This window comes from Halyomorpha halys, unplaced genomic scaffold (assembly GCF_000696795.3).
Source record: "Halyomorpha halys isolate HHAL.00 unplaced genomic scaffold, Hhal_1.1 Scaffold60.1, whole genome shotgun sequence".
NCBI lineage: Eukaryota > Metazoa > Arthropoda > Insecta > Hemiptera > Pentatomidae > Halyomorpha > Halyomorpha halys.
This window is the reverse complement of record NW_027112396.1, coordinates 835,136-856,364: the sequence shown is the minus strand read 5'-3', so window position 1 is coordinate 856,364 and position 21,229 is coordinate 835,136. Positions and strand designations below refer to the sequence as shown.

General features: G+C 31.5%; 1 protein-coding gene across 5 annotated transcripts in view; it reads right to left on the bottom strand.

Annotated features, from left to right (window-relative positions):
- nemy (no extended memory) overlaps positions 1-21,229 on the bottom strand; it is a 255,502-nt gene that overhangs the window by 43,602 nt on the left and 190,671 nt on the right. For all 5 annotated transcript variants that reach the window (XM_067050277.1, XM_067050278.1, XM_067050276.1 and 2 more), the window contains exons 3-4: positions 17,838-18,046; positions 11,484-11,653 (exon numbers count right to left, since the gene is read on the bottom strand). In XM_067050277.1, coding sequence (XP_066906378.1) covers positions 11,484-11,653; positions 17,838-18,046 — 379 coding nt within the window. The remainder of the gene's footprint in view (positions 1-11,483; positions 11,654-17,837; positions 18,047-21,229) is intronic.

Here is a 21,229-nt window from a genome sequence, read left to right as displayed (position 1 = left end):
TGTTTCATTGACCGCACCCCCAACCATCTTCTCCTCATTTTTCATCCACGGCCAACTATCTCTCATAATTATTTATTATAATTGATAAATCAACCTGCCTCAAACAAGAAATTTATATTATATATAAAAGGAAATATAAATTTAATCCTCTTAAAATTAAGATTTTACGTTTCAGTGTATGCAAAAAAAACAAAAAAACATAATGAAATAAAATAAAAACTACTGTTTATGGCTTTTCTCAGATTTTTTCTTCTTCTTTTTTTTTTTTAATAGGTTTCGGCCCATTATTTCTATATTCTGGGCACCTTATGAATGTTAAAGAGTTTTTGACTTTGGCCCATTATAACAAATACATTTTTACCAAACAAATATCATCTGAAGCGCTAAGTTGTTTCAAACAATTTTGATGAAACATACCAACATATGATGAAAATGATTTTTCTAATAGTAGAAAAACAAAGCAAACGTTGATGATAGTGATTTTTTTTTACTCATTAAATAATTTTAAACAAAAAACAACAATTAGTTCATTTTTGGGTACTGTGTAATTTTTTTTTGATAAAAAATTATAAATTTATTATGTTATGATGGTATTAAGTTTTTATATTTGTTTTTGTGATGTTTATATTTATATTTCATCTATTTTTCTTGAGTTATTGCGATTATATACATACGAATGTATGTATGTTTAAAATTACTTTCATGCTTTTTAAAAAAGATTTTTATGCTTATTTAATTTTATTTTACAATAATTTGCTTTTTATTGTTTTATATAATCTATATGATTTTATTATTTTATTTCAGTTTCATCATATCTTTTTATTCTTGTTTCATTCAATGAGTACTCTATTATATTATATATTAGAACTTTTGTCTAGTAGTCACTATAAATAAATATATTTCCTTTTAGAACGTGATGAAAATACCTTTTGGTGGATTTTGGAGCAGATATTTTCAATGAAATATGTTCAAAGATGATATAATAAAAATAGTAACTATTTTATTTGATTATTATTATACAAGCTTATTTTGAAATAAATAAAGAATATTACATAGAGTGCGTTCTGTTTTAAAATATCCTTCTAAACCTTAATCACTGGGATTTTGAAAGCCTTTTATTACAGTAAAGATATAAGGCTAATAACATTTAAATATCCTCTTGAAATGTAATCAAATTTGCCTATCATCGATATTTATATAATATCGATATACTATCCCTTAATACGTCCTTATCTACCTATATATGGTTATCTAGTAATCGATATGGCTTAACAGCATTTTTTTTTTACTAATAACACAAATTTGATATTTCTTTTTATAGTTATCTCTCTATTATATGAAAAAGTATTTAATGAACGCCGTGTAAGTAGAACTGATAGTGAACGTATTTTGAGAAAAAAGAAAGAAAAAACAAATGATTAATACGTACGAAAGACAGAATTGAATAAACAAGATAATTGTTGAAAACCTACTATTATATAACTAATAATAAATATAACTATTATACTGTAACTAATTTGACTGTGATTAAAAGTTTTAATTTAATATGAAGAATTGTCAAAATATTAAAATTATTGACCTGGGCAGAATAGCCAGCATAAGGTTTTTTTTTTTAATTTTATGGTTCTAAATTTTTATTTAAGATTTACATTGAGGATGGCCGAATTGGCCGAAGCGTAGGACTTATAAAGAACTATAGATTGTTTTGAGATTTAAATTGGATAGAATTTATTTTATTTAAAATATAATTATATCGTTTAATTAGATAAAATTTTATCCATTTGAGTCTCAAAACATATTTATTCACTTTATAAGTCCAACGTTTTGGCCATCTTCAGGAACAATTTAGAACTATACAATTTTAGAACTAAATCATACAGGCTATTCTGCCCAGGTCAATCCAATAAATTACTCTAATTAGTAAACTTTTACATTAAATTTTTTTTTTAATAATTTATTTTTGATATTTACAACTGTATACATATATACACATCAAGTAAATTTGCTGTAAGTGATATTATGACATGATAAAAACATGTTGAGAATCTACCCATTAATAGAACTCCAAAAACATTTCTAAAGGAGAAGATCTTGAGGCCATCTTCTTTTCAGTCGTCTAGGAGGATTATTAGGTAGTGAAGGAGAAGCCAGGTTAGAAACGAGTTGGTTTGGGTGGTTGGGAAGTTTATTATGGAAGGATTGGTATCTGGTTCTGGCCAAATCGGCAACGTAGGGGACATTGAGGTCCTGATGGATGATTTGATTTGTGACAAAGTAAGGAGCATTAAGGATTTTACGAAGGATTTTGGACTGTAAGGATTGGATTTGAGAGGAATTAGATGGTTTAGTGGAGCCCCATAGCTCAACTCCGTTTGTCCAAATAGGCCTTATAATAGTCATGTAGATCAGTCTTTTGTAATGGATTGGAAGTTTGGACCGTTTGTCTAGTAAATGTTGTAATAGTCGGAATCGACGAGCAGTTTCCTGTCTTTTCAGTCTTGTATGAGGATTCCATGTCAGTCGTTTGTCGAGATGTAGTCCTAAGTAACGGATCTGTTCAACAGGAATGAGTGAGGTATTATTAAGAGATACTGTAGGGCAAGACGAAGGTTTACGTCGAAGGGTAAATGTGATTTGGTGGGATTTATTGGAATTTATTTTAATCCACCAGTTTTGGCACCATTCTTCGAGGGTGGTGATGTGGGATTGGGATACAATGGAAGGATCATTATTCACTGATTATAGGCATGTGTCATCGGCATACGTGGTGAGAATAGTGTCAGGATGGGTTGGGATGTCAGCTGTAAAAACTGTATAAAGGATAGGACCAAGGATACTACCCTGAGATACACCAGCAGACTGAGGAAACAGGGATGAATAAGTGCTGTTGTGATTTACTTGAAATAACCTGTCTGAGAGATAAGAACGAATAATGAGATAATATGTAGGGGATAGAAATTTACGGATCTTGTATAGCAGTTCTGGGTGGCAGACTCGATCAAAAGCCTACATTAAATTAAAAATTAAAATAATTTATCACAGTCACCTTCTTAGTTAAAAATTTATTACATAATTGTTGTGATAAATAATTTTAATTTTTAATTTAATGTGAAAATTGACTAATTAGGATAATTTATTGGATTGATCCGCGCTGAATAGCCTGCATGAAGTGTTTTAAAATGATTTAGTTCTAAAATTGTATTAAGATTGACCCTGAGGTGGCCGAAACGTTGGAATTATAGTGAATAGATATGTTTCGAGGCTAAAATATTATTTAATTAAACAATATTAACCAGTCTCAAGAAAGTGTTAAGATTATAAATAAAATAATTATATCAGTTAAAGCTTTTTTTAATGTATCAGTAGGAATTAAAATTTTTATCTATAACCCAAACAGAAAATTTTTCTATACTGATGCAAGTTTTATTTATTCAAACTTACAAGTGAATGAACTAAAAAAAATCAAGTAGTAAGTTTGATGAGAATTATAATAATTTAAACAGATTTTTAAGTAATTTTTTTTTTGTTCTATAACTGAATTTTAAACAGAGCCACTTGTTATAACGAAGAATAGTAGCGGCGTTGTGCAGAATAAGGTCACTGCATTACAGAGAACAACAGTACAACGATAGTAAGTATTTTACTGCACTCTGGCTGGAGTCATCCGAGAAGAATAAAAAAAAAGTAATATTTAAAAACAATGAAATTGTGAATTAAGGGTCTCAGAACAAGAAGAATATTCCATTTAAAGGTATGTAAGTTTACTCTTTGCTTAGGAAATATCCACGTCTAAAGATTTTCGTTGTTATGAATTACTTAGTTTATAATAAATGAATTAATATATGTTCCAACTACTTTATTATAATGTAAACATTAACATTCATCAAATTTTATCCTTGTATAGTCTCAGCACTTTTTATTACTTCAATAGTCCAACGTTTCGGCCATCTCGGCCATCCCCAAAGACAATCTTCAAGTATAAATTCTCACCTCACATAAAATTTTAAAAATCTTTTTGCAGGCTATTTTGCGCAGGTCATTTATTTTTAGTCAAACACACCCACTTTTTTTAAAAAAATTCAATAGTTTTTAAAATTTTTAATTTTTAATTAATTCACACTATCAATACTATATAAACAAAACGAATTTATATTTGAAGATTGTTCTTGGGGATGGCCGAGATGGCCGAAACGTTGGACTATTGATGTAATAAAAAGTGTTGAGACTATACAAGGATAAAATTTGATTCAATTAATAAATAATTACCAGTATCAAGAAATTGAAAAAAAATTATATTTAAATTAACATTCATATTAAATTTTATTTTATTTCGATAATACATTAATTCTAACCTTAAAAAACGTCTCATCTCAGTGTCCATTGTTTGGACTTTGTTGATGTTGATAAAGACTGCACCTCCCTGACATACGGACACATTTTGAACCAAATAAAACCCTCATAATACTTTCTTCTTTTCTCTCGTTCTTCATTTCAGAAGCCTACTTTCCTATCCCCATACTTAATTTAATTATGTTTTATATTTACTATCCTTCCTTTTTCTTTTATATTTATGTATCTTACTTTTAATTTATATTCATATGTTACCAGCTTAAGTATACTTCCATTTATTACTATATTATTAATTTTTCTATTATATAATTTACATACCTTTGTATATTCATTTGGTATATTGTCTTTCTTTATCATTTATATGTATTGTATTCCAATTTTTTCTTCTTTGTTTTATATTCGTGTAAATTTTAATTTTTTTTTATTTATTTTTGTTTTTATATTATCATTTATTATTACCTAATGTTAATACTCTTTTCTAAACTGTTTACTTTAAAATTATTTTATTAAAATAAATAATTTAAATTCTATCCATTATAGTCTCAAAACCTTTTATTTCTCTTATAAGTCCGACGTTTCGGCCAATCCGGCCATCTTCAGGGACAATCTTAATACAACTTTGAAATTATATAATTTAAAAACTCTTAACTCCATGCAGGCTATTCTGCCCAGGTCAAAACATCAATTTCTAATTAGTCAATATTCACTTAAAACAAAATCAAAATCATTTATCACAACCAAACGTTGTTATAAAGTGCATCAAAATGTTTGGAGTTTAGAGTTTTTAAATTATATAATTTTAAAGTTGTATTAAGATTGTCCCTGAAGATGGCCGAAACGTCGGACTTATAAGAGAAATAAAGGTTTTTGAGACTATAATGGATAGAATTTAAATTATTTATTTTAAAAAAATTTACCAGTCTCAAGAAATTGTTAAGATTATAAATTATTTAAAATTATTTTCAAATGTAACGTACTTTACTGCCATCCCCACTCCTCCCAATACAAACGGTTCACTCTGACTTCTGTCAAAACAGGTATGAATTCTGTCTCGTTCATTTTCTTCCTTTATTCCTGATTTTATTTTTATTCCCCTTTTTCATCTCTTAGTTTGTACTTTCATTTATATTTCTTCTTTTTATCTATTACTACTTCCGTTTTCATTTGTTTATATACCTTTTATTTTTCTTATTTATTTTTACGTTTCATTTTATACCCTTGTAGTTTTCCATTTATTATTTTACTTATGTGAAGTGTTTGTACATTTCTTGACCCAGACGAAGTCCTGCAACGTGGGGCGAAACATTGGCTCATTAAAATAGTTGTTACTATTTAAGTTTTTGTTTTTTTGACCGCGCCCGGACCATATTCCATTTATTAATAAATGTTATTTAAATTGGTTACCTTGAGTATTTTCTGCTATAACTGCAGTGGCCCAACATACTTGATGTGTGTTATTGTTTCCCAACTGTCTAACTTCGTAAAGAATTAAATTCGTCGACCGAGCTTCCATAGACGTTTTGTTTAATGTAACTACAATTAAAAAAAATCCAGTTGTGTTAGATCTAGAGAATCTATTACACATATCTCGTTTCGTTCGGCCTCTGCTGCTGTGGTAGAAGGATGCCAATCCTATCTTAATGCTTAAGGTAACCAATTAAAATAAAATTTAATATGAATGTTAATATTTACATTTCAATAATAATGTAGTTGTAACAAGTTTATAATTTATTCATAATCCACTAAGTGTTAATTGTATTGAGCCGCAGTAAAGACTTTCCTCCTATCGGGTAGACAATGTGCTAGTGGATAATATTTGTTAGTTAAAAAAAACTAAAATCTGTGCTTGTACTAGACCAACGGTTGTGCAAGGAGGTGCCCACTTTATAAGGTTGGTGAACCCCTGAGGGCTTCCAAACTGGGCTAACTCACGGCTACAGTGGAAAAAAATTATCCGTCTCAGCTGGATTCAAACCCGAGTCCTTGGAGCTAGTAGCAAAGTGCCTTACCATGAGCTACCCTTAGAAGAAACAACTCTACAGTAAAAAAGATAGATCTTCACTGACTTGATAAAAAAAAAATCTTGATGAAGTTGGACTCTTATTTTTTCCAAAGATGATTAATAAGACCTGAAACTTCTCTTGACTCTTCTCACGTTCCAAGTTCTGTCTTTTCAACTTGGGCTCTTGCATCTTTCTCATGTCAGGAGTTTTTAATTCCATCTGCCATTTTAAGTAAGACCTTTACACCACGTTAACTTTGAATAAATATAATTGTAAAAGAGCCAAGAGGAGAAAAAAACCAGTTATTTCACCACAATTTTGTATTCCTTTAATGAAAAATATGTATAATTACTTGTAAAAATTGATGAGTCAACCTAGTATAACCTATATATTTATAGGTAATGAGAATAAAATATGGTGACTGTTTTAAAACGTTAACATTTTTTTTTCGGAGCTTCCTATTTTTAAAATTATCAAAAACGCTAAAAAACCTAATACAACATCATTTAAAGAAGAGTAAATTTGCTAAAATATGAGCTCTAATAGAGCTATTTTTGTTTTGTATTCTCAAGATATAGCTTTTTAAAAAGCAACTTTTCATAAAATAACAGTAGTTAGTGAATTTATTTTGAGTTCTGGAATACATCTATACGTCTTGCGGTTCCTGAGTAATACTTTTTCATTAGTCAACTTTTTTGTACGAACAGCTAGAAATCAACATTTTGTGAATGTTTGTCGAATATCATGAAAATGACTACTCCTACGAACATAAACGTGACAATTTACTTTATAGTACCTTAAATTATCTTTAATTTGGATGCTAATAGACATTCATACGTCAAATGGTTATTGAGATATAGATTTCTCAATTATTTGTAATTATTTTTTTATGTATATTTGTAAAAAATCGTCCTCTATTATTAATATCATAAAAAAATATAATTTGTAATGTAGGGATAGTTAGGAAGTCACGGATATATAAAGTAATTACAAATTAAAAATACAATAAAACAACTTTATTGTATAAATTTTACTGTAAAAACAAACTTAAGAACTTATACAGTCATACTATTTAAAATGAAAGGCTCAAGTTATAGGGATCACCAATGTATGTAAATATAAGACAGAATGAAACATTACATAATAAAAAAAAAACTACTTAAAATTATTAGTAACATTTTTTTTAAAAATAAAAATTATTAAAGTTACTTTGCCTTTAAAGTATTGACAATACAATTAGTCAATGAGCCCAAGAGGAGAAAAAAGTAAGTTACTTCAACCCAATTTGTAACTTTAATGAAAACTATGTATAATTACTTGTCAAAATTAATGAGTCTGCCAAGTATAGGTAGGGAGAATAAAAAATGGCGGCTATTTCAAAACCTTAAAAAAGCATTAATTTTTCATTCGGAGTTCTGTATCTTAAAAAGTACCAACAACACTAGAAAATCTAAGAGAACATTATTTAAAGAAGAGTAAATTTGCTAAAATATGAGCCATAATTGATCTATTTATGTCCAATATTTCTCGAGATATAACTTTTTAAAAAGCAACATTTCATAAAAGTGTACTGAAATATCAGTAGTTGTTAAATTTATTTTGAGAAATCTATAACTAAGGAACTATGTGACTTACAGCTGTTTATTAGCAATCAAGGTAAAGCTAGTTTAATGGATTATAACGTAGTTTATGACCTTTACCTTCGTAGGGGTAGTAGTTTTCATGATATTTGCTAAAATATATTGATTTATAGTTATTCGGACAATAAGTTTAATTTATGTAAAACTTAATTTCAGAAATCATTGGACGTACAGATGTCTGCCAGTACTCAAATTAAAGCTAGTTAAATTTACTATATAATATTTTAAACTTTTATCTTTGTAGGAGTAGTAGTTTTTATGATATTTGACAAAATAAACTCACAGAATATTAATTTATTGTTGTTCGTATAAACTGTTGGATTTTTGTAAAAATATATCTTTAGATCCATGAGACGCACATATGTCTGCCAACACTCAAAATAAGGGAAATTTAACTTACCATAAAGTAGATTATTACACTTATCTTCATAGGGGTAGTAATTTTTATGATATTCATATATGAATATAAATTCGGCAAATGCAAATTTTTCCCAACAACTATAAATAAATTTGTTTTAGGAAATATCATGACAACTTCTACTACTACGAAGAAAAACATATGTAGCTTTCTAAATTCTCCTGTCAATACTTTATTTTCAAAAACCTTAAGGCCTGTTCTTTCCTTAGTTTAGGAGGACACTTTTTGCATCCATTAAGCACAATAGAAAAGATAGAGGGCGCCAGCTAAGCAACTTAGAAATTGAAAAATAACTACAATTCTAGTTGTTCGTATAAAATTTTGGATTTTTGAAAAAATATATCTCTAGACCCATAAGACGCACATATCGCACTAGTATTTCCAAAGTGATACAACTCATAAATCGGTGTTTTTGAGTTATGACTATGAAAGAAATTGGTAAATATATCTTTATGAATCATCAAAACTGTATCAACCTAGTTTCAGAGCTTGTCCGCCAGAGGGCACTTGTGTCACTCTTGCTACCCCCCCTCCATAGGCAAGAGTGTCACATTGTCAGTTGTCTTGAATTTTGAGTTGAGTCAATCTAGAAATACTAGTGCAATATGTCTGCCAGCGCTCAAAACAAAGGACATTTAACTAATCTTCGTAGGTGTAGTATTTTTTATGATATTCGCCTATGAATATAAATTTGGCAAATAAAAATTTGTACGAACAGGGGAAGAGAGAAATACTTTATTTATCTATGCTGCCTAAATACATTCGGTTGCTATATCACACAGCATACTTATCAATCCGTAATCGGACATATATAAATTACACATACATGGTATAATCAGATATAAAGAGATATAATAAACAATTTTTAGAAATTGAAAAATAACAAGCATTTCCCGCCTCTAACCTAGCTTTTATTTCCTCGTCAATTTCGTTTTTTCTAGTTACCGTAGGACCTGAATACAGTACTAGGTTGTAGGGAGATAGTCAGGGTCTCAGAAAGATTAATAGTAGAAGTCAACTATTTATTTTTAATCAACGTTTCAGCCCTCTTTGCAGGCCTTCGTGAGGGCTGTCAGATTGAACAAAGATGACAGCTGAATTGAGTTCCTATAATCTGCTTTATACGGTCAATAAATACTTTACCCTGTCTACTTACTACAGGAGATTCATGGCGCAAGTTTAAAATACCACTACTCCATTAGATAAATAATTATGTTTCAAATTGATTACTTGCTTTTTGATAACGAAAACGAAATCTCTAACTTTTTACCAATCTGACTAAATTTTTTATCGAGTGTATTTCCCGGCCACGAAAAGTTGTGTTTATCATTAAAATCATTACTCATCCAAGGTTGTTCCGACTGAGCAAACACTTTTGTGGTATTTTGTAACAGAAACCAAAGAAACCACATCTTGGTAAAACTACATAGTTGACACCATATAGTACAAGAGCCAATAGGAGAAAAAAGTCAGTTGTTTCACCCCAATTTTTGATTACTTTAATGAAAACTATGCATAATTACTAGTAAAAACTGATGAGTCTGCCAAGTATAGGTAGGGGGAATAAAAGATGGGGGCTGATTCAAAACGTTAAACATAATTAATTTTTTCGTTCGTAGCTCTAGAAAACCTAATAGTTTTACATAATTTAAAGTAGAGTACATTTGCTAAAATATGAGCCCTAATATAGCTTTTTAAAAAGCAAAATTTCATAAAAATGTACAGAAAGTACTGAAAGATCAGTATTTGGTGAGTTTATTTTGAAAAATCTATATTTTAAAAACCATTTGACGTACAGATGTCTATTAGCACTCAAATCAAAGCTAGTTTAATTGGCTATAAAGTAGTTTATCTTTAATGACGTTTATCGTAGTAGTAGTTTTTATGATATTTTCTAAAATAAAAGCACTTTATAGTAAGTTAAATTTCCTTTATTTTGAGTGCTGACAGACATATGTGAATCTAGAGATATGGGTCTAGAGATATATTTTTCAAAAATCAAGCATTTTATAGGAATAACTAGAAATTAACATTTTGTGAGTTTATTTTGTCAAATATCATAAAAACTACTACTCCTACAAAGATAAACATAATTAACTATTTTGTAGTAAATTTAACAAGTTTTAATTTGAGTATTGGCAGACATCTGTACGTCCAATGGTTTCTGAAACGAAGTTTTCATAAATCAAACTTATTGTTTGAACAACTATAAATCAATTTATTTTAGCATATATCATGAAAACTACTATTCATACGAAGGTATAGGTCATAAACTACCTTATAGCTTTAGTTATTAAACTAGCTTTAATTTGATTGCTAATAGACATATGTACGTCGAATGGTTTTTGAGATATAGACTTCTCAAAATAAATTAACTGATATTTCAGCAAATTTACTCTTCTTTAAATAAGGTTCTTTTAGATTTTCTAGTGTGTTTAAGATATAGAGCTCAGAATAAAAAATTATTGTTTTATAGGGTTTTGAAAAAACCGCCATTTTTATTCTCCCTATCTATACTTGGCAGACTCATCGATTTAAACTAGTAAATATACATAATTTTCATTGAAGTAATGGAAAGTTGAGGTGAGATAACTGACATTTTTTCTTCCCGGCTCTTGTACTATAACTGTCTGGAACTGAATGGAGCATGGGCAGTATATTCCGTTTTTATATTTCTAGCAGTGACAAATCTAATGGAAATCTCTCGCCAACTGATTGATTGCTGGGATGGATGTGGTGTTCTTTATTGTTTTCATAGTATTGTACATTGAATTTTATTGTTTATGACCTGAACGGTTTTCGTTTGCCTCACGATTCAGTCACTAAAGAGTAGACAACAAAGGTAGATTATTCATCATTTTATCAATCTATAAAAATTATTCATAGCCATACTTCTTTACAGTCATCATGAAACATTCATAATTGCGCAAAAAGCGACGTAGTTCCTTAATCCAACAAGGTAATACTCAAACCTAATATAAAATAACCCGAGTTATCATTCGTCACTGATCGCATAGAATCACCAGAGGAAGGGAATGGGTAAGTTGCTGTTAATATATCGATGAGACTTACCCGAACTTGAAGAAGGCAGTCTGCGTGAGGCCAGTGAGTGCCGTGGCGGCGGCCAGGACGAAGGTGGTCAGGCCGAAGGTGGCGTGTAGGGGGACCAGAGAGGCCCGGAAGCCCGCCGTCGAGTTGTCGCAGCACAACAGCAGCAGGAAACTGAAGAATCCCACAACGAACTGGAAGAAAAGGAAATGGTAGACATTATTAGAATAAGTATAACACATTAAAACTAAATCACAAATTTATGAAATAATAATGGTTTAGGCACCCGAAGGTTAGATACCAACACCACTAGTCGTTCTTTACATACATCTTTCCAGTGACGCCCCTCGAAACCCAAATTCACTAAATCAGTTTTAACGTAATCCTCCCATCTAGGTTTCGGTCTATCCCTCGAACGTTTACCTGTCGGTTACTGGTAAGGGTGGGGGGAAACAAGTCCAGCAAGTAGGGCTATTTGTTTTGCCATACCCGTCGGTTAAGAGTTTTTTATTATTTTATTTTTATACCAGATCGGCCTGGTGGGCCTTACATGGTTGATATAACTTATATTATATATATTTTTTTAACAATTGATTATGAGGAGGTATAGCCATACAAATGACACCCCTAACTATACACAATGTTCTTATTAAAAGAAAAAAAAAAAATAAATAGATATGAATAATGCTTCTTAATAAAAGAGGAAAGAAAAATTAATAACAAAAATAATGATATTGGTATCATTACAAATAATAATAATAATTTTTGAGTTGCAATTTTTCAATATTCAAGCTAATCAACCATTTAGTGAAACATTGTTCTAAATCATTAAGGTGACTTTGCAAAGTGTTTCTAGCTGTTATTATGTCATCATGTTGAGAGAACACAGTTGTATCATCAGCGAACATAGTTATGGAGGTGTGTGTGGACTGGACGATGTCGTGAAGGTAAAAGTTGAACAAAATGGGAGAAAGGACTGAACCTTGTGGAGTACCGGCATGGATTTGTCTAAGGGTTGAATTTTTTTTATTAATTCTGACTGAAAATATTCTACCATTGAGGAATGAGCTCAGAATATTGTATAGATATTTTGGAGGGCCTGCTTTCTTTAGTTTATATAGGAGTTATGACTATGAAAGAAATTGGTAAATATATCTTTATGAATCATCAAAACTGTATCAACCTAGCTTCAGAGCTTGTCCGCCTGAGGGCACTTGTGTCGCTCTTGCTGCCTTAATGCTATTCCCCCTCCATAGTCAGTTAGTCTTGAATTTTGAGTTGTGTCACTTTAGAAACACAATTTTCACAACACAGATTTCTTCAAAGTTTAAATCATCGAATTATAAAATGTTCTCGTTATATATTAAATAAATCAAATGGTATCCTAGTTTAGTATCAACAGTCTTTTATTATAACAGAGTCCTAATCTGTTGAAGGTAGGTTCTGTTTTATGTGATAGATGTAAGTGAAAAAGGAGAAGTTTTGTTTGTATAAATGGATTTTTAAACTTAATATACAAGAAAAGTTATGTAAGTAATCAATTTAAAAACAGAAATTTTATAATGTTATTTTAATATTTAATTTATTTTAAAGATGTGACATGGGCAATTAGCCTGCAAATTGATATTAAAAACAATAACATCGATACTGAAGGTATGGCCAAATAAATCAGTGTGTAGTTAAGGAAATAATATAATTGTTATAAAAACAAAATTTTTTTATAGGTTGTCTCCTTGAGAATGGCCTGAGGGCCGAAACGTTAAAAAAACTAGAAAAAAAGGAGAGTTAAATGGATCATAATTGTGTATATTAATTATAAAATAAACCACTCTTAAACAATCATATAATGAATAATTAAACAAATATTTTTTTGTTTATTTGTGTTTTTTTGGTGACTGCACCCCTAACCATTAATCTACGGTCAACTATCTACAGCTCATAATATAACATTTTAAATTTCTGATCTGTACTAGATTGTTTATTTAATCCATATTAAAAAATCAATATTGAAGAAAGGACTATGTTGCCATACATAATACTCTACAACGTCAAAAACGCAGCACCTATTCAGGGCATTTTCTGACTTCCACTATATACATTGCCTTCCTTAAAAATTAAGTATGATACTAAAAATTTAATATATTACTATATTACATTAAACTATAATATAAATAAATTCAACAAAAAAGTTAAATAAGAGTTTAGTGAGTGAATTTAAACTCAACAATGATTCCATGCAAGACTTCTGTAATAATGAGGAACGAAGTAAGGGAGCAGGCAATTCTAACTTTACTGAAATGGATATTGAAGTTGGCTTCATAACCAACTCCTTTTCAACTTTCTGCGGTTGTATGAGTTCTCTCGCTCTCGAATTCTGTATTGCAGGTAGACATTATGTATGTATGGTGTTTCCACTATGTATCTACTTCGTCATAATTTCTTCAATTTTTGGAAATTTCATTTGATTTTCTCTGAATTAAACGGACATACATAATTAACTCTTGTTAATAAAGTTCTTCCAACGAAACCTAAACAGTTAACTAAATATATAGAGAGGGAATTCCGATTATTATACAGATGATACAATATGCCTGAATTTAAAATAAATTTATATCCCTCGGGATCGAGAAGAAACAACTCTACAGTTAAGATGAATTATCTTCCGACTGGTTAAAAAAAAAAATTCTGATGAAGTTGGACCCTCATTTTCTCTAAGGTGATTAATAAGACTTGAAACTTCTCAACCTTACTAAGTTCTGTCTCTTCAACTTTGCATCTTTTTCCTGTCAGGAGTTTTTAATTCCATCTGCCCTCTTAAGTAAGACTTCTGCTCCACGTTAACTTCGAATAAATATAATAGTACAAGAAGAAAAAAGGCAGTTATTTCACTCCAATTTTTTATTACTTTAATGAAAACTATGTAAAATTACTACTCAAAATTAATGAGTCTGCCAAGTATCTTTCGGAGCTCCATATCTTTAAAATTATACAAAAATCCAAGATAACGTCATTCGAAGAAGAGTAAATATGCTAATATATGAGCCCTAATAGAGCTATTTACGTAAATAGGGCAAGATATGTAATTAATGCAAGAAAATCGACGTGATATCTGAAGCGTTCTTCGGGTTATAGAATATTTGTATGTCGACATAATTCTTTTATAATTATTGGTTTTTTAAGATAGATTAAATGAACAATCCTTTAGAGGTCAGAAAGTCTATATATTCTACATCGTGAAAAAAAAATTTAAGTGCCTCTAAACGGTCAATGAAATGATATTCATAAGATGTGGTTTATTTTTTAACCCACATATGTTAGAATGGAACTTCATGCAGACGTCGTCATCATCCGTAGATCTCTGCAGAACATTAGGACTGCTTTCGAAGCAATAAGGATGGGCCTGCATATTAATGGGGAAAAAACCAAGATTATGTTGTTGGGTTAGAAGCCAACAGAGGCAGAGTCGTCTTGTAATGGGCCCCTATAATTTCGAAGTGGTAAGAAGTTTTTCTTACCTTGGCTCTATTATCAAAGAGAACCAGGCTGAAGAAAAAGAAGAAGCTAAAAGCAGAATTGCTACTGAAAATAGAGCCTATTTCTCCATTGTAAGCCTAATGAAAAGCGAACTTGTTAGCCGTACCACCAAGTTCACCCTGTACGAAACGTTAATAAGGCCAGTCGTCACATACGATGGAGAAACTTGGACCCTAAGAAATAAAAGCATTAATCTGCTAGACAGGTTTGAAGAGTAATTCTGAGGATAATCTTAGGGCCCGTATGGGAGAATGGTAAATGGTGAAGAAGAAAAATGGTGAACTTTTTGGGCTCTATAAGGAATGTAGCATCTCCTCGTACATAAGAGTACAGAGGCTTAAATGCTTGGCCATGCAATGAGGATGAGTGAGAAAAAAGTGGCTCATAAACTGCACAGTAACGTTCCAGATGGTTTCGGCAGCGTGGTAGGCCGAAGGGCCGATGGAGGGGTGCTGTGAGGCGGGATCTGCGACAACTGAGAATTCCAGTTACCTGCTGGATGAGATCCCGAATAAACTACTCAATAAGCGACTACATGGAACACGGCCGAGAGGTTGGATGGTCTTGAAGAAGATTCGGGGACCCTGCTTGGAGTGAGGAAGTGGAAAGCTGTTGGTGGAAGCCAGAGCCCAATAATGGGTTGTCGCACTGATTGAAGAAATTGAGGAACCTCAAGAAACCTTTTTTTTTTTTTTTAATAATTTATTTATTGATATTTACAACTGTATACACATATATACAACAAGTAAATTTGCTGTAGGTGACATAGTGATATGATAAAAACATGTGGAGAATCTACCCACTGATAGAACTTCAATAACATTTCTAGAGAAGAAGATCTCGAGGCCATCTTCTTTTCAGACGCCTAGGAGGATTATTAGGTAATGAAGGAGAAGCCAGGTTAGAAACAAGTGGATGTGGGTGGTTAAGAAGTTTATTATGGAAGGAACGGTATCTGGTTCTGGCCAAATCGGCAACATATGGAATATCGAGGTCCTGATGGATGACTTGATTTGTGACAAAGTAAGGAGCATTAAGGATTTTACGAAGGATTTCGGACTGTAAGGATTGGATTGTGGAGGAATTTGATGGTTTAGTGGACCCCCAATGCTCAACTCCGTATGTCCAGATAGGCCTTATAATAGTCATGTAGATCAGTCTTTTGTACTGGATTGGCAATTTAGACCGTTTGTAAAGTAAATGTTGCAATAGTCGGAATCTACGAGCAGTTTCTTGTCTTTTTAGTCTTGTATGAGGATTCCATTTCAGTCGTTTGTCGAGATGTAGTCCTAAGTAACGGATCTGTTCGACAGGAATAAGTTGGGTATTATTAAAGGATATTGTAGGGGAAGAGGTCATGGGTAAATGTGATTTGGTGGGATTTATTGGAATTTATTAAATTTTTTGGAATTTATTTATTTAATTCTCCAGTTTTGGCACTATTCTTCATGGGTGGTGATGTGGGATTGGAGGATTTGGGATGCAATGTAAGGATCATTGTTCACTGACAATAGACATGTGTCATCGGCATACGTGGTGAGGATTGTGTTAGGATGTCAGCTGTGAAAACTGTATAAAGAATAGGACCAAGGATACTACCCTGAGGTACACCAGCAGACTGACGGAATAGAGATGAATAAGCGCCGTTGTAATTTACTTTAAATAATCTGTCGGAGAGATAAGAACGGATAATGAGTATGTATATAAGTATGTAGGGGCTAGGAATTTACGGATCTTGTATAGCAGTCCTGGGTGCCAGACTCGATCAAAAGCCTGTTCTACATCAAGAAAGACTCCCGATCAGTACATTCCACGCTCCAATGAAGACGAGATAACATTAACCACACGATGACATTGCAGGATAGGGGAGTGGGATGTTCGGAAACCAAACTGGTTATCTGGGATTATGTGATTGGAATCAAGGACAGGGTACAGATGTTTTAAGATGAGTTTCTCAAGGATTTTGCCCATGATAGGTAACAAAGCGATAGGACGGTAGGAGGATGGGTATTCAGGCGGCTTTTGAGGTTTGGGAATCATTTTGATATGGATAATTTCCATGGGTCATCAAGATACCTTAAAATACGAATTTTTACAGTGACAGGGAAACAAAATTAAAAAAAAATTATCATATCAAAATAATAATTATTGCCTTCTCAGGTCTTCAGTTTTTTCGAAAATCACTAAAATAGCGATAGCTTTAACTTGTGGACGTAGAGTTGTAAGTGAAACTTGAGTGAAATGCTAATTTTTCACATTTTAATAAACCAGTATAAACTCTGTGAAAAAAAAAATTTGGTTGGTTGCTCTAAAAAGGGATTTTAATTTCAAAATATTTTATCAGGACCAGAAATACAGTTACCAACACACAAAAATACACTTCAGGGCCAGAAATACAGTCATCCACGATGAATTCCAACGTCACTCTGTGCCGGAGTACATTGGCCGGAGGCACATCAAATTTTTTGATGGGCTAAATGCTTGCATCAACCCGCTGTTCAGGGAAATTGCCCCTCCACTAACATCTGGGAGGTGGCAAGTCCTCCTGGTAGATGCTCTCGCCAAAGGAAGAGGTTTGGGCTCTGTAGTATAAACCTACTACAACCACCACTAGCAAAGCGGACCCTCCCCTCTCACCATATTACTGAGGCGCAATTGGCGCCCGCGACACTTCCCACACAATGTACACCAACAAATACACCTTAAAATACCTTCAGGTAACAAAAGGAACCATCTTTCTCTTTTTCGTTACATATTTATATTGAACTTACTAAAAAAAAACAACAACATATTTTATGCCATATTTACAAAAAAAAAATACTCAATTATTCGTTTTACAATTACCTGTATGGCGAAGAGCCCCATAGTGACCAGACCCATCCATGAGTGGATGCTGTAGAAGTTGGTGATTGGAGGATCACTGAGGTTGTGATGGTCGAGTACGGCCATGAACCCGAGGACTATGCAGGGGATGGCCAAAGCGTGGAATATCGTGTGCAGCAGCTTCACGTAGATCCTTCTGCAGCACCTGCTGATCCTGTACAGTAGCATCGCTGCAACACAAAAAATCATCCTTAGTCCTTAATAAGCTACGATATAAAGGATATTAAAAAATACATGACAATCAAATCAAAATACTTGAAAGCAAATTAGTTCCTAATGTAAAAGTGTAAAACGCGAGAGGAAATCTTCGGTTATTTTCAAATACAAAAATTCGGAATGGAATTTGATAAAATTAATTTTTTTTTTATATATTTATTATTTGATATTTATAAATGTATTAAAAGAGAGAGAGAAATACTTTATTCATCTATGGTGCCCAAATACATCAGGTTGCTACATCACACAGCATATTAATCAATCCGTAATCAGACATATATAAATGACATATAATTACATCGTACAATAAAATAGAAAGAAAACAGTTTTTTCCCCTACAGTTTCCTTTTACAATCAATTTTAGTAGATCGGTTTTCCAAAAAACAAACAAATAAATAATGAGGTGTAGATAGTTGACCGTAGATTAATGCTTCGAGAAGTTTGTCGGGGGGTGCGGTCAGCAAAGAACAACATAAATAAACAAAACCATATTATTTATTTTATGCCGACGTTTCGACCTGAGTTTCAGGTCTTTATCAGGGGTTGTGGCGTAGAAGGCAGGATTGTAACTGCCTTGTCAGTTAATCCTGTTACAATGTCAGTTACACTCCTGCCTTCTACGCCACAACCCCTGATGAAGACCTGAAACTCAGGTCGAAACGTCGGCATAAAATAAATAAATATGGTTTTGTTTATGTATGTTGTTCTTTACTGACCGCACCCCCCGAAAAACTTCTCGAAGAAAAACAAATAAATACATTTTACGAGAACAAGACTAACAATAGATTCAAAGGAAAATGTAATAAAAAGCCGGTTACAAGAAACACTTGAATGGATAAATAATTTTTAAAAAAATAAAATAAATAAATAATAGTACTAATAAAATAAAATAATTTAATGAATAAATAAGTTAAAACACACAAATCGACAGATCCACAGAAAACAATAAATTTTTATGCTACTTATAAAATTGCTTGATAGAGACATTTGGAGAATCTACCTATCGATAGAATACCAATAACATTTCTAGAGAAGATGACCTCCAGGCCATGTTATTTTCAGACACTTAGAAGGATTATCAGATAATGAAGGAGAATCGCCAAATTAGCAGCATATGAAGCATTAAGGTGTTTATTGATGATTTTATTTGTGACAAATTAAAGAGTATTAAGGATTTTGGATTGTAAGGATTAGATACTACAGAGATTCGATGATTTAGTGGAGCCCCAAAGCTCAACTCGGTAAGTCCAGATAGGCCTTATTATAGTCATGTAAATGAGTCTTTTGTATAAAATTAATTTAGAACTTCTAGAACCTCCACATATTATACAAATATCCAACAAGACTTCCAGTACTGCGAGAGGGACACAAAAATAAATTTGTTTCTTGAAGTCTAGAATGTAAAATGGGAATTTTCCTAATTTAGCTGATAGTAGTGGACAATGTACTATGGCGACTAGATACCAGTCAATGCCTGATGTATTAAAATCACATAGTCATCGCTTCCTAGAGTTGCCTAAACGCCGAATCCTGCAATGACGTGAAAGATTACGCCTTCCAACTAAACTGATCTATGGATCCTTCTTGTATAACATCCTGCGGGCTAGATGACCGGTCATCCGTGGTACCCTGTCATGGGAGGATATTATTCAACTATCGGCATAATCGTAACTTCTCGAAGGGGAAAAAAACAATAGAGGATTGTACAAAATGATGCATGTACATTTTTATTTTTAGATTTTTTTTTATATATAATTTATTTATGTTATTTACAACTTATGCAACATGTGAAGTTCTTTATTTAACTTTAAATAAAATAGCATTAATTTTTTTTATCTCATTGAGATTTGTAACTGTATCAAAGATACAGTGAATTTGCTATTTGTTACAAAATGGCATGATACAAACTTGTACAGAATCTACCCATTGATAGAGCTCCAATAACATTTCTAGAGCAGAAGATCTCGAGGTCACCTTCTTTTCAGACGCCTGGGAAGATTATTAGGTAATGAAGGAGAAGCCATGTTAGAAAAAAGTAGGTTTTCGGAAGTTTAACATGGAAGAATTGGTATCCGGTTCTGGACAAATCGGCAACATATGGAACATTGAGGCTCTGATGGATGACTTGATTTGTGACAAAGTAAGGAGTATTGAGAATTTTACGAAGGATTTTGGGTTGTAAGGATTGAATACGAGAGGAATTCGAAGGTTTAGTGGAGTCACGAAGTTTATTTAGATGCACTCCTAAGAAACGGATCTGTTCGACATTTTTCAAATTTGGAACAATATTTTTGGGTATGTAGGGTAGTAACAATTTGTTAGGTGATTGTTATTTTTCATTTGGTTTTCACTCAATTCCATACTTTGTTTTATTGTTGATTTTTTTTTCTAGGAAGTTGTTTATATTAATTTGCTAATATGCTGAGGTGAAACAACTTCCAATTAGAACGTATTACTAATCTATATTTTGTAATATATAAAAATGTTGATAATATTAAATTAATTGTTACTATTGTAAGATACAAGTGCATGAATATAAGGTAAATCCAAAAACGTCGTACAAAATATATAATAATAATATGTTCAATTTTAGTAGTTATTTCACCTCAGTATATTAAAAAAATATTTTTTATAATATTTATAAACTTCATATATTTCAAAGTACAGATTATTAAAACTCTCGAGATTAAATGGAATATAAATAGTGTTGCTATGATATAAACTAAACCTTAAAAAAAAATATTAGCAATTGGTGAAATTTCAAACATTTTAGGAATAATAAATTCACCAAAAATATTGATTTTAATTAATTAATTGATTAAACATTAATCAAATATTGAAGCTATATAGTTATAACTGTTCCAAAAAGGTATGTAATTCATATTGTTATTATTGTTATAGCCAATAATTATTCATGCTCTCGAAAAAAATAAATAAATAATAAATCCCTATGTTTAAATAACGATAATAATTTTATTCTGATTTCCAAAGAGTCCATCAATTTGTGAAATTTTTAACATTTCTGAAATTACAAATTCACCAAAATAAAATATTAACCAAAGATTGAAACTACAGAGTTTAGATATATAGGGAGATGGTCAGGGTTGCGGTCAAAGGAGAAATAAAAATAGTTTACA